The sequence below is a fragment of the Candoia aspera genome, chromosome 6, assembly GCF_035149785.1.
Source record: "Candoia aspera isolate rCanAsp1 chromosome 6, rCanAsp1.hap2, whole genome shotgun sequence".
Taxonomy (NCBI): Eukaryota; Metazoa; Chordata; class Lepidosauria; order Squamata; family Boidae; genus Candoia; species Candoia aspera.
The window spans coordinates 75,538,408-75,553,538 of NC_086158.1; the positions used below are offsets into that span (position 1 = coordinate 75,538,408).

General features: G+C 40.0%; 1 protein-coding gene across 1 annotated transcript; it reads left to right on the forward strand.

Moving 5' to 3' along the window:
• The first annotated feature begins 818 nt into the window (after nt 1–818).
• Nucleotides 819–10,468, forward strand: LOC134500498 (lipase member M-like). Its single transcript, XM_063307833.1, has 6 exons — nt 819–920; nt 1,775–1,892; nt 3,508–3,706; nt 4,630–4,739; nt 6,104–6,240; nt 10,277–10,468. The coding sequence occupies exons 1-6, from the start codon at nt 819–821 to the stop codon at nt 10,466–10,468; spliced, it is 858 nt and encodes a 285-aa protein (XP_063163903.1).
• Nucleotides 10,469–15,131: the final 4,663 nt, after the last annotated feature.

The window sequence follows — 15,131 nt, forward strand, 5'->3', positions numbered from 1 at the left end:
TAAAGCTGAGTCAGGGAAAACACAACATGTAATTAATTAAATGATGCAGATTTACCTGAGGTCATTCAGACTATCTAAGCAAATTTGTTCAGCTCATCTTAGCTGCTACATCATCATTTAGAATAGTGTAAATTGTTAGATTTGTCTTACTTGTACTTTACTACATTAGGCTAAACTTTATGCAGCATCTGTTCTGTACTCAAGATCTCTTGGACAATAAACGAACAGGTAAGCTTTAGGCCTTTACAACTGAATTTATGTTACTCTTGTTACAAGGACGACTGATTAATGATTCTGGCTAGGGATTATGGAGTTTAAATCATTTAGAGGGCTGGGTTTCAGAATGATAACTATCAATACTTCCAAAGAATAGGACAGTCAAAACACCTCTCCCCCTTTTTCCACAAAGCAAGTGTATGTGAGGATTGGGGTGTGTGTTAGGTTTTCCACATTCTGATGTATTGAAGAGTTTGAAGAATATCAACCATAGGGGACTTAACACTGTTATCAAAACTAAGGTCTTTACTTTGGCTTCTTTTCCATTTATTTTAATAACATTTTCTTAAATACCTTTAAATCATGATTGTACTGTAAATCATTTTTTTAAAAAGAACAGATCGTTTTTTATTATTGTTATTCTTAGTGACAATTGTAGACCAATTCATCTGAAAAGCATACACCTAGGAAATACCAACTAACAAATAAATATGGCCAACTTGTTTTGGGAATGTAGTCTAATGCCTATCTAAAAAGATTCCTGAAGATTTTCAGAGATTAAATTAGAACTTTAAAACATAACTATTTTACTCACCAGTGGGATGTGGCTGTTTCTGGTAATGGCATTCTTAATCCAGCAGACTACAAATTCAGAAGAATCTTTCAGCAGAAGACATTTGAATCCTCAAGGATTCATGACAATCGTAAGTTGTTTACATGAAACAGGTAGATGGACCTCCTCTTCCTCCTCCTCCGATTCTGACCTAGGCATACCAAGAGCATCACATAAACAACAGAAGAACAGAAAAGTGGGCATCCAACCAGCACCATATCCATGTTGTTGCTTCATGTTGTGGTCATTTGAAGGGCAATTTCTACATAATTGTAGCAGTCACTGGGAGGGGAAGCTACCACCTGCTCTTCTGCTGGGAAAGCCAAAGGAGAGCCTGGGGACAAAGCATCTTAAGTCTTCACTGGGAGAGGGGAGAACCTCTGAGCTAGAAACCCATTTGTTCTGAAGCTCTACCATTCAAAATGAGGCTATTTCATTATAACGCAGCAGAGCCAGAAGGTGTTCAGCTCCACTGCCCCCCAGTAGCAATGTCAGTACGTAATTACAAGGTGCAGAGCTATGCTAGAGTAACACAAGTGAGCAGAGCACCCATTCCCCCCTGAGATCTTTCTCAGGATGAATCATTGCTGGGCAATGGCTTACCACACAAATGTTGCCAGTTTGCCTTCAGCCTTCAGCAAATCATCAACAGATCAGCTCCTACACCCACCAAATGCCAGCCATTTGTGCTGAGAGAGTTAACCGAATCAGCCTGTTTGTGGAGGATCTAACATGCAGAGCTGGCATGGCTTTCAACTGTTCTGTATTTATAACTTCTGCATGTTCCATCCTGATTAGTTTTTCCAGAACCGCTATCTCACTGAATCTGAAGACGAAGCCACAAAGGTATATGAGCTAGCAATCTATGCAACCTCCTGAACAGATGATATATCCCACTGGTATACTCCTTAAATGTTGAGCAAGATTTTATTATTTCATTTGCAGCCTGAAATCATCCAATATTGGGGATATCCCAGCGAAGAGTATGAAGTTCTGACTGATGATGGCTATTACCTTCAGGTAAATAGAATTCCTCATGGAAAACACTGTCCGGAGAATGCAGGTAGGTCCGTAATTAACATTTCCGCACTTGGATTGGTTACATACTGTATATACTGTACAGTCATGCAAGTGGTCTTCATGAAATCACTGTGCCTTATGGGGAAGGAAGTATAAATGTGCTCCTGTTTTCAGTTTTGACTGGAAAAGAGCTTCTGCAGGATTGTTCTTTAAGCCATAGATGCTTGGCTTGTATATTCTATTACCTTTCTACAAAAAATTGTGCGGCTATTACTGGTGTACAATGATGGGTGGTTCAGTGCAGGATTCCTTCGAACTTGTGGAACCAAAGGAGTGATAGGTTTCTCTGTAGTGTGAGCTCCGCCTCCAGTGGGCTAGCTCCATGCCCCTTCTTGCTCCTGCAGGTTCCTGGTGGAACATGTGTGGCTGGATTCAGGAGGTAGTTAATGTTTCTCTGTGGGAGAGAGTTATGGCACTTGCCTTGAAAGAAGCTTGGTGACCACTCTTTTAAAGGGGACATTCCTTAATCCAGCAGTACTTGATAAATTTTCCTTAGGTCCAAACTTAGCTTGGCTCCAACTTCAGGAGAAGTAGTTAGGAAAGTGATAGGGAGTCCATTTCAGATGATCCCAGGGGAAGTGAATTATCTTCACAACTTTCAATCTTGGTCATGGGACAGAAGCAGCACTGATGGTTCTAATGAATGGGATGGGAGTAGTGCACCCTCCAGGTCCTCTTAGACTCCTTGGTGGCAATTAATACCACCAACCATGGTATCTTCCTGAACTAGCGTCAAGGACTGGGAGTAGTAAGCATTAATTTATGGTTATTCTGCTCCTGCTTGTTGGGTAGTTCCAGTTGGAAGTAGTCATGAGGGGAGAGCAGTCAAGCCCTTGGTTGCTCCAATTTGGAATATTGCCAGGTTTGACTTGTCTCCTATGTTATTTAATAGCTTTTTTGAAACTGGGAGAGATTGTCTGCTATTTTTGGGTGAGCTGTTCCACTTTGCTGATGATGCCCAGTTGTACATTGTTACACCAGGGTTAGAGTTAGTGAAGTTTTGAATTGGTACCTGGAGGATGTGGGGGACTAGATGGGCAAAACAAGCTCAGATTAAATCCTACCAATATTCAGAACTGCCACCTTATAACTAAAATTTGGCTATCCATTAACTCTGATCCTGGTAGTCGGTCTTGATGGGGTCAAACTCATCCTGAAGAGCTGGTCCATGACTTGTGCATCTTCCTGGTTCTACTTCCCACTGGTATTAAAAGCAAGTGTAAGCCCTGGCCAAGGAGTCTTCTCCCAGCAGCAGCCAGCACAGCCATCACAGCACTACATGGGCCAGGAAACCTTTGTGACAGGGATCATGTTCACCTGACAAATGGAATCCTGTGTGGTGTACATTGGGTTGCTTTGAACACAGCTTGGAAGCTGGAGCTGGTGCAGAATGTAGTAGCCAGACTCCAGCCAGAGTCCCTCTTCTCGGGGGAGATGGGTGGTGGCAAAATGTGAAAAATAAATAAATAAACCTGCGGCTGTAAGATTAGATGGATGATAAGGTTGTTGCAGCAGAGCAGGTTTAGGCTGTTACACGAGTACATCACAGCTCTGTTAATCCTCTTACTTTACTATATTTTTCCCTCTTTCTCTCCTAGGGCCTAGACCAGTCATATTACTCGTACATGGTTTGCTTGGTGAAGGGAGGTGTTGGACTGGAAATCTTCCTAGGAACAGCCTGGGATTTTTTCTAGCAGATGCTGGCTATGATATCTGGATAATAAATAACAGAGGGACCACTTGGTCTAGAAGACACCAGGAGTTTTCAATTCACCAACAAGAATTCTGGGAATTTAGGTAAATTCCAAGGAGAGTTGATAGCGAAATTGTCTGGTCAAAGTCTACCAAATTGTTAGGAAAAGGTGTTGTAGGGGTGTATGTAAATTAAGAATATATATTTCCATATTATAGAAAACAAGATTCTTATGGGTTACTGAAGCTTTTGAATATCAAATTAAGGTTAGACTAAGATTCTTTGATAATCAAGACATGTAAGATAGGGAAAAATTTAATTTGCATATTTCTTGTACATGGCCATTTTATGCTGTTATCACATGACTAAAATAATCTTCTAATATTCCTCCTGCATTCAGTCATATGCTACAAAAAAAGAAGTAGAATTAAAGTCAAATGAGATGTCACTGAACAACATGGAATGGTGGACTTAGAAAACAGGGATGGGCAGAAGGAACTTTCATTTTAGAAAAGAAGTCAGGTAGATGTGCTGATTCCCATGTTGTGAATCTTTGAACTCTAAGTGACAGTTTCTCACAAAGAAACCTGAAGTTTATGGACCCAAAGGAAATCTAGAAATGTTCTGAACACCCTAGCTATGCTTTGCTCTTTGTTCAGCTTATTAGGTTGCACCAGGAAGCTAACAAGTTCCCTTCTGTGAATAATTCAAAGCTATATTATCCCTTAAGGGCCTGCCACCAGGGTCCAGCTATACATTCCTGTTGCAATTTCCAATGTCTAAAATGCCTCACTGTAAGCCACCATCATCATCACCAATGCCTGGTAGACATGTTTCTGAGCAGACCTACTTTGAAATTTGCTTTCAGTGGGGAAAATTACAGCCTCTGTGTGGTAGTTATGGTTTGAAGTACTGCTGAGGCCTTGATCAGTGGACCTTGATCTGGTGCTTCAGTCCTAATATCCAGAGATAGTAACATAGGCAAATAAAATTACAGGTGTGTTTTGCATGCAGTTTTGTGTTACAGTTTTCATGAAATGGCCATATATGATATTCCAGCAACAATAACCTTCATCCTACAGAAAACACAACAAGACTCTTTATATTATATTGGCTATTCCCAAGGAGGATCATTAGGTAAGTTAAGAACACAGTCCTGGCATAATTTTATACGAAAACTCTTTTTCTCTCTCTCTACCAACCAAGGATCCAGCACTCCTTTTTCAACTGGGATGAGCAAATGCAAGAAAATGACTGTACTTTGTTTGTTTTTGTCCACATCACCTTACACCCAGCATGCTACGACTCTGTTGTGAAGCCTTCAAAATCTTTCATGGTTAAGAGCCATTAACAGATATCCTCTATGTGGATGCCTGTCAATAATTTAAAAATGCCAATTCAGCCAGTACAGAGTGGGCCTTGATTTCATGGAGGTGCACCATTTTGCCTTTATGCAGCAAAGCACCTTGCTGAGGTCGGGTCACTTCGCTTCCACTGAAGACGATCAGCTTCAAATGGCCACTTCACTTTCCGAACATCTGCTGAAGCCAATGGTGGCAAGTGTAACACAGCAGCCCGTTTTCAGTTTGAAGAGCTAGCTCCCATCAGATACCTAAGAAAGAATCTCTCCTTTGGGGCTTTGCAATTTACAGTATTATAAGCTGGCTGGCAAGTCTTTCACCAGCGGAGGGGGCTCTAAGGTGGGACCTTTTCAGAGCACTTACCTGGTTCCTTTGCCTCTTTTTCTCAACGTATTTTTTTCCAATCCTAGAACTTCTTATGGGCAAAGAACACAGCAGACGGACAGTTAGCAGGAAAAATGCTGAAACAAGTTTCTATGCTGCTCATCTTCTATAAATGTGCTTAGGTTATAACATGGTTGCTCTCTATGGATGTAGAACTGGTGGAATCAATTTGTGATGCCTTTCTGAGCAAAAAAAATCCTGTTCAAGAGTACTTCATTCAGCCAATTGAACATCCATGTTCTTCCAAGTGTTTCTCCCCCTTATTAAGTATGTCAGGTAGAGGCATTAAATTAAAAGGGGGAGTGAGAGAGTTAGAAAGGGAGAAATTCCTTAAGATTTCACATGGGAAGGGCAGCAGAGTTTGTTTGTTCTGGTAACTGAAGCACAACTCCTTCTCCTTTTCATTAAAAAATGCCCCCTATGTCAGCACTAGGTTCTCTCCCTACAGTTCTATAGTCAGTGTGCTGCATGATCCCAGGAACATTCAAAGCAGGACTGCCAAGAGAGAAGGCTGTATGTGGCAGGTCTGTCACCCATCTCATTCATTTAGTAAATTAACCACCTCTTAAGCCCAGTCTGTGAATTTCTAAAGAAATTCTTTTGCCCCTGTATTGGGGCACCAGGGCAGGGGGGAAGAATTTCTCCAAAGGAGGGATAAGAGTCAGGCCAGCAGTAAAAGTAAGAAGTTAAAATAATAGCTATCATGCAATCCTACAGTTTAAACTCCTCCCTCCCTCCCTCCCTCCCTTTATGCAGGATTCATTGCTTTTTCAATCCTGCCCTACCTCTCTGACAGAGTAAAGCTCTTCATAGGCCTTACACCTGCTTATAGCGTGGAAGATATTCGTGGGACCTTTGGTGTACTTGGAAAAATTCCTGAAAGACTCAGAAGAGTAGGCATTTATTTCTTCATTTGCTCTACTTGTATGTTGTCCATCTCTAGCTCTATTTAACTAACAGTGCACGAGTTTAAACTCCGAAACCCTGTATGTCAGGCTGTATGTCAGGCTTATTGTTAAAAAACAATACTGATTATTAACAGTAAAAAAACAGATTGAATGTTTGGGAAGCATGTGATGGAGGAGCTCTTGTCAGTTGGGAAACAGGTTGCAGAGCTTCAGCATCATAGATGGATTTTTTTTTTCTGAGCATAATCAGCAAGATACATGCCAGACACGTTTCCTGGAAATATTTAGATTGGTCGGAGGACCAGGCAGGATGGTTAGAGATCAGAGATTGAGAAGGACACTCAACCACCTAAGGTAGCTCTCTGTGCCCTGTTTGTTGAGTTTAAGCAGGCCTTTGTTTCCAGGGAAATTCTCTGGAAAAAATTAAAAGCTTCTGCCATCGATAGACAGTGACTCACCCTAATACAGGCACGATATAAAGATACCGCTCTGAGGGCACGATGTACCACAGTTGGGCATCCCCCAGACAGTGATAACCAGCAAGGGGGTTAAACAAGGCCGCATTCTGGCCCCATTCTCTTTACTTGTTATATCAACACAATGGCTAGTAACCCTAGCAATGGAGATGCTCATCCCCCAGACCAGATAGTAGAGCTCCATCTATACTGACTTTTGCAGGTGATGCAGTTCCATGATCAGAAATGCCGATAGGCCTCAGGAGGGCCATGGGAGCTTTGGCCCATTTCTGCAGGGAACACTCACTGCAGATCAATCATGAAAAAACATGCATTTTCCAAGGGGGTTTTAAAAAATTGCATTGTTGAAGGTACAAGGGAAAGACCCTGGGAGACTGGGCAAAGTGACATTCCCAAGGGAACAGTCAGATAAGAGGCAGCATAGCCCACAGAAGGATTGTGAGCGGGGCAAGAGGCTGAGAAGGGACCCTGGAATGAATTACCAGGACTTGGAAAGGGTACATTCAGAATTCCTAAGAAAGCTTTTCCGAGTGGCCAAAGATGTGCCTAATGCTGCCCTGAGTCTAGAGGCAAGACTTACAAAAGGCCAAGCAAGGGCATGGCTTTGTGTTGTGTTGTTGTTTATTCGTTTAGTCTCTTCCGACTCTTCGTGACTTCATGGACCAGCCCACGCCAGAGCTTCCTGTCGGCTGTCAACACCCCCAGCTCCCCCAGGGACGAGTCCGTCACCTCTAGAATATCATCCATCCATCTTGCCCTTGGTCGGCCCCTCTTCCTTTTGCCTTCCACTCTTCCTAGCATCAGCATCTTCTCCAGGGTGTCCTGTCTTCTCATTATGTGGCCAAAGTATTTCAGTTTGGCCTTTAATATCATTCCCTCAAGTGAGCAGTCTGGCTTAATTTCCTGGAGGATGGACTGGTTGGATCTTCTTGCAGTCCAAGGCACTCTCAGAATTTTCCTCCAACACCACAGTTCAAAAGCATCGATCTTCCTTCTCTCAGCCTTCCTTATGGTCCAGCTCTCGCAGCCATACGTTACTAAGGGGAACACCATTGCTTTAACTATGCGGACCTTTGTTGTCAGTGTGATGTCTCTGCTCTTAACTATTTTATCGAGATTTGTCATTGCTCTTCTCCCAAGGATTAAGCGTCTTCTGATTTCCTGACTGCAGTCAGCATCTGCAGTAATCTTCACACCTAGAAATACAAAGTCTTTCACTGCTTCTACATTTTCTCCCTCTATTTGCCAGTTATCAATCAAGCTGGTTGCCATAATCTTGGTTTTTTTGAGGTTTAGCTGCAAGCCAGTTATCAATCAAGCTGGTTGCCATAATCTTGGTTTTTTTGAGGTTTAGCTGCAAGCCAGCTTTTGCACTTTCTTCTTTCACCTTCATCATAAGGCTCCTCAGTTCCTCTTCGCTTTCAGCCATCAAAGTGGTATCATCTGCATATCTGAGATTGTTAATGTTTCTTCCAGAGATTTGAACTCCAGCCTTGGATTCCTCAAGGCCAGCTTGTCGCATGATGTGTTCTGCATACAAGTTGAATAGGTAGGGTGAGAGTATACAGCCCTGCCATACTCCTTTCCCAATCTTAAACCAGTCTGTTGTTCCATGGCCTGTTCTTACTGTTGCTAGGGCATGGCTAGCTGCATTTAAATACGGGCTAAAGGTTCATTTCTAACCTCAAAGTCTGACATAGCTAACGTTAATCAATAAATATGATTCCTCCTGGAAATTCCAAATTGAGGAAGCATATAAAAATTGGGTTTAAGAATCTTTGATATAGAATTACAGTCAGAATATAGTGAACTCTTATGTAGGGTACAATTGGGGCACAGCAATGCACACTTTAAAATTCTGCTCTGTGACCATAATAAAAGATTGATTGATTGATTGATTGAATGCACACTTTAAAGCAGCATTGTACCAAGATCAATTCACAACCAATAAATATCAATTGCACTTAATGTATAATTTCCCAGCTTCATGCATTTCCCTTTTCATAGCATTTCCTTCCACCCAGTGTTTGGCAAATGGTAATTTTTTTCAATTTTGGCTCCTTATGATCAGTGTAGCAGCATTACTGTAAGCCCTCAATTTAAAGGAACTTAATTTAACATACTTTGGAGTCAAAAGACTGAAACTGTGACAGCCCTCTGAAATAATAGACAAAATCCATTAAATCAGAAAAAATCCTTACTTTGAGGTTTTACTGCAGGCAGTCATGGGAAGATGGTGGAAAATTAATAGACATATATTAATAGCACCAGGTAGGTCAGTGGGGGTGGGTAAGTCAGCAAGAAGATTGAAGGAAGAAGTTGTTGAAAAACTGTTGGGTCTAGCAGATTGCGGCAGTTGTGCGAAGACAAGTGTGAAACCCAGTGCAAACCTCTGAGCATGTAGAAAATGGCAGATAGTTTTTTTAAAGAAGAAAAAGTGGAAAAGTACGTTCTGGATTTAACAGTCCCTTTCCTTGAATGGTCCATTAAATTGACAGTTTACTATATTATGCTCATCCACAATCTTGGGTTTAGGAAATCCTTTGCAAAATCCTTTACATTTCTCTGTGCATTATGAAGATAGGTTGGTCTTTAGGTCAGATTTCAGTCTGAGCTTTTATTTATTTATTAAATTTATAGGCCGCCCATCTCATACACAGGTAGTCCCTACTTACTGACCATTGGTTCAGCAACCGTTCAAAGTTATGATGGTGCTGAAAAAATAACTTTACAGCCCTTTTATGTCCTTCGCAGCATCCCTCAGTCATTTGATCACCATTACAGTTAGTACTGTAGTCCTGTGCCTGACCTGTGGTTTTTTCTCCCCCCCACCCACTTGCAGAGCAGAAAGATTGGAAAGAAAGGGATTGCAGGAGAGTAAGCTATTTGCTGTTCTATGCAGCAAAAGCAACATGATCACACCAGCCACCTGGGGCTGGGAGCTGTATGAGCTCTACACCAACAACTTACAGGCATTGGAGCATTCCAAAGGGCAGGGGAGTGGTTAGGAGGCAAACAAAAGCCGAAGCTGTGAAACTGACTAGTCTTGGATCTTTCCAGCCAGAAAGCACAGTCATTATCATGTGATTTCTCACTTAGCAACCGCTTCGCTTAACAGCAGAATTCCTGGTCCTAATTAGTTTCCTTAAGTGAGGACTGCCTATACATGACTCTGGGTGGCTTTCAATTAAAACACAATAAAAACAATAAAAAGCAACCAGAATGAAAAACAACAAAAACAACATAAAACATATCTTCCTGTTTAGAAGTCATTATTCCCAATTTGGTTGCAATGAAATAAAGAATTCCACTGACTGAAATGTGTGCAATTTGTGAATTCTACAATGTGAATTTGTAAAAATGTGTGAAAAAGGATTGGGTGGCGGGAATCTAGAGAGGGACTTCTTTAATGTAGGGAAGGTAAAGTACACATTGTAGGAGGAGTGTGCTTGGAATTGCAAGGTTTATTTGTGATCACTTTAGGCACAATTATGTAACTGCGATTTAAAAATCTTCCATATTCATGGGCCATTTTTATTTTACAGCTAATATGGGGCAGTAAAGAATTTTGCATTCTTAGTGAAAGACTAAAAGCCATCATGATCTATGCATGCAGCTATCCAGTAATTGACCAGCTTTGCCTCCAAAACATTTTCCTTGCAAGAGGATATAATGAGAAAAACCTAAATGTAGTAAGTAAGCTCTATTTTTATTTATACTTTCTACAAAGGAAGTAGGTGTCAGCCTTACGAGGTAGTCCAGATCAGGAAACCACAGTCCACCAGAAGACTAGGACTATTCATTAACAGCAGTGATACTCAACCTTGGTGGCTTTAAGATGTGTGGACTTCAACTCCCAGAATTCAAGGTTGAGAAACACTGCTCTAGCAGAACCTCTTTTCAAATGATTTTTGTGGAAAACAAATGGGTTACCTTGATTTCCATACTGACATGAAGGAACTCTTGTTCACCAGCCACATCTCTCTCATCATTTCCCAAGTAGAGAGGCCACTAAGAGGGGACTAGAGCAAATTTGCATCTATTCTTTCCCAATTTGTTCACCTCCTTTTTCACCCACCTGGCTCTGTAGGGGTGTCCAATCAAACCCTTTTTTAAAAATAATAAAATATAATAGTGAAAATATAATAAACAGGATGATGATGATGATGATGATGATGATGATGATGCAATCAAAGAAGACAGTAATACATACTGGCAATTAAAATATACTGAAAAGGTGAAAATCCATATACTATTATACTGTATATAAAGCTAAGATAAAACTAATATAGAGGGCTCTATTATGTCTGAGGTTTTAAACACTACCCTGTGTTATATGCATGTTTCTTGTTTTTTCTGGTTCTTTTAAGATGTGTTTTTACTGTTTGTGTTTTTATTGAAGGCTGCTCAGAGTCACCTTTGTGAGATGGGCAGCACTATAAATTTGATAAATAAAAATGATTAAATCTAGACCTCATAGAAATATATGGCTTCATCTTCTCAGTTTTACAATAAAAATGAATCTCCAAAATTTAGGAAGAACTCATTTCCTGAAACCATTCTTTCACTATACTTAGCACCCGTATGAAAGTCTGCTCAGTACCAATCTCAGATCTTCCTTGTCTCCCAAGAAGTTTTAGTTTTGATTTTAAGATTTCACATTACATTTGGGTTAGTTCCTTTTATGAGTTTTATATCTTTAATATTTTAAAATTAATTCTCTCTGCTACTTATCTTAGTTAATAAAATAAAACAAAAATAGTAAAATAGTAAATATTTTACTATTTTATTATGTTTACTTTTGTACTCTTTTTAAGAACTTTGTAATCTTTCTATAAAATTCCAGATGAAGAATATTGTGCATACACCTCTACATCTATCCTGTTAATATTTCTTAAAGTTAAGATTTCAAAACTAATTTTTAAATTGTGAATGGTGTTTTCATTTTCATTTAGGTTATACATTCTGGGGAATTTAAATATTATGACTATGGTTATAAGAACATAGACATATACAACATGGTAAGAAAAACTATGATGATGATAGTGATTTGACAGTTTTTTAAAATTGCTAGTTAAATATTGTTGACTTCCTATAATTGAATACTTCCAAACTAAAAATACAAAATTAGTTGACATGTGAATTAATCAAGCTTATATACTGTATGTAAACATGTGGATCTTTGTATCCTTCCATTTTGTGTGTGTGTGTGTATGCGTGTGTGCTATCCATCTTCTGAAAACATAATCGTCTCCTGAGTCTCACAGAGGACACTTGTAACCTCAAGGTGGAGCTTCAAGTAGGCAGAATCCAACTTCTCACTTTGACCCTACAGTGTCTCTAGGAGAAGCTGCCTCAGACACTTGATTAACTCTTCCTTCCTGTATCTCAAAGCCAGTAAAACTTTTCTTATTTTTCTTCCTGCCCTTGTTGGAATTCAAGAAAAGCTATGGAGTGCTCAAGTGCAGTGACCTAAAGCAGTAAATGTGGATGCTTCATATCATCATAGAACTGGAGGAGGACAGAAAGTCCATAGCAAAAGCCATCCATGAAGCAAAAAAAGGTGGTAACTGCCTTTTCCACACACCAGTGGGCCTTCCTGGCTACTTCTCCTTAGTTACAGTACAGGAAGAGAAATTTAAGGTAGTTCCATCCAAACTCCAGTACTATGGATCAACAGGCACCTAGAGTATTGACAGCAGTAGATCCAGCTGCAGTCTTACAATAATACTGTATTTCTAGAGTAGGAATATATAATCCCTGTGTTTGAATTGCATGCTCCAGTTCTTAGAAGGGTTTAATGGGGGGGTAGCCTAAGAAAGAGAATGGACTAGTAGAAAGTAAAATATCTGATTAGGCCTCAGTTAGGCTTGGAACCCAAGATCATCCATTACAAGTAGAACCTGTTTGTCTGATATAATCTAAAAGAGAGATCAGGTCATGAGCCCCCCCCCCCCTGCTTGCCAGTGAGTAGGACAGGTGGGGGCTCAGAAATACACATTCTGCAGGGTCAAAAGGTTGAGAAAGTCTGGCGTAGACAGAGGTGAGCCTTTGATAATCTATCAATCAATCAATCTCACACAGACTTAAAGAAAAAAAAAAGGCTGTTTGTCTAGGACAGCCCGCAGGTCTTCCCTTGTATATGATTTTCCAGTCTGGTTAAACTGCAATATCCTCAAAGAGAGCCAGACACCTGCCCATGGCTCAGGTAATACCAGCACAACATTTACTGTCTTAATTGAGGATCCCTCTCCTTCCGGTATAGTCTTGCAGCCAGATGATGGTGTCTTAATTTTGGATGTTAGCTTTCCCTAAACCTCTGAAATTAAAACACCATCATCTGGCTGCAAGACTATATAGGAAGGAAGTGGAAAGCTATTAGTATTAATTAAGAAAACTACTTGTTAAATCCTCTTTGCATTGCTGCCCTCCTCCTATCTGGATGCCATTAGTTGGCAGTAAGTCACCTACCTGCAATAGCCCTGCTGTGATTGGCAGATCATGTTGACAGATGACTACACTGTGGGTATAACCAGCTGTCAACATTCCATGAATCCATTAGGCACCTTTTCTGCACAGTGGGGGTGATTCCCAAATCACTTTTTTTCTCTTCTTTTCATCCACAGACAACACCTCCATTTTACATAATAGAAGATGTCAGTGTGCCAGTAGCCATGTGGAGTGGAGGAAAAGATATTGCTACAACCAGAAGTAATATTGAATCATTGGTTGCTCGAATCACTCATTTAGCTTTCTATAAGAATATTCCTGACTGGCAACATTTTGATCCTGTCTTGGGTCTGGATGCTCCACAACGCTTCTATCCTGATGTGCTTGAACTGATGCAGAAGTACAAGGATTAATATCAGGGTTGGAGTCTCTGGAAAAAACAACATCTCAGACACTTGCCTGTATCTTGAAATCCTTGAATCTAGTTTTTAAAATTAAGTGAGGTTATTAGAAAACACAATTATACATACCCTTTACATAATTTCGAACGCTAAAGTAAACCTTTGAGCTTTTCTATTATTTGTCTAGTGCCCTGCTTTGCCTGATTGCTTATTTAGACAGAAATCCATGTAAATCAAAGGTTCTTGACTCGGTTAGCTGACGTATATATTGCAGTTTTCTCTCTATGTATAGGTAATAAATGATTCATTCTGCTGTACTCAGTGTGGCTGAGCCAAACCATTTGTTACAGGAGAATAGTTTTATAGACTAGGTTTCTTTTCTTTCATTATGCTATTTAGATTGGCCAGTTTAAGCATGGATAATAACTGGAAGAAGGATGCTTTCGTCTGCTTTACTGGATTTTATTAAGAAAGGTAAAATATGGGTCTGCCAGTATAGATGCTGGACAAGATCAGGCATTTTTTAAATTCAAAATCTCTGCATTAGATGTTTTGCTAATTTTGTTATGCCTTGTAATCCATGACTATGTATTTTCATGATTAATTCTGACACTTTTTAGATTATAATGTTTTGCCGTTTTCAACAGAATTGTTTTGTTTCTGTTTTTATTGTACTGATGCATCCAAATGCGTGTCAGAAATATAGAGGACATCTTCATAAAACCCCTCCTCATACGTTGAACCTTTTGCTGATAACACTGAGATCATCTCCTAATTCTACAAGTAGGAGCAATGATACCCTTACAGCCTAACGTTCTTTCTAATGAGAAATAAGTCTCTGAGTTCAAAATGGCTTATTCCTAAACAAGGAAAGTTTGACTTTTCTTTAATTGAGAGCACTGAGGATGGATATTGCCCTTATAATACCTGCTTTCTTTTTGCAATCGGTCTGCATTTGGAAAAATCCCCATAGACAGGGAGGGATCTCTGATACATATGGAGTTATCTTCTACTAATGGAGGGTGACACAAATAAGGATGGAGGAGGCAAAGATTAAATTCTCACATCTTGTTCCCCTTCCATGGGCCTAGGGCTATAATTCTTGAAGAGGAGTAGAAAAAATAGGGCAAAGGGAAGTCTTGCATGTTTAAGGGATGAATAAGTGATGTGAATGGCTATGGGTAAGAAAGAGAGGTTACTCTGAGGGAGCACCAGCCCTACTGAGTTTTAGCTGCCCTTCCTTTCTACTAAGAGCTTGTATCTTAGCAATTCGTTTCTATCTCATTAGAAATCGCAAAATAGCATTTAAATACTCTATGCAGCCTGTTTTTTCCCCTCACTAAGTTAACTGCTGCATTGACTGGCTGATTATGAGCAAACCTACTAAAGATTTACCCATCTGTTTTTCTTTCATTATTTCTAGTAGCATAATTATATCTTTATGGAACAACCAAGTGGTGTAGAGAACAGCAGAGACATTATCTTCAACCCAACCCAACCCAACCCTAAATTAAATGATGGATTCCATTTTGCAGTAACATTGTGAGAG

Bases quoted from the DNA above. Each gene is read 5' to 3' on its own strand.
- LOC134500498 (XM_063307833.1), top strand. From the start codon at position 819: ATGTGGCTGTTTCTGGTAATGGCATTCTTAATCCAGCAGACTACAAAT. The intron at 921-1,774 runs GTAAGTTGTTTA...TTTCATTTGCAG, and splicing joins CTCAAGGATTCATGACAATC to CCTGAAATCATCCAATATTG. The intron at 3,707-4,629 runs GTAAATTCCAAG...TTTGTGTTACAG, and splicing joins CAAGAATTCTGGGAATTTAG to TTTTCATGAAATGGCCATAT.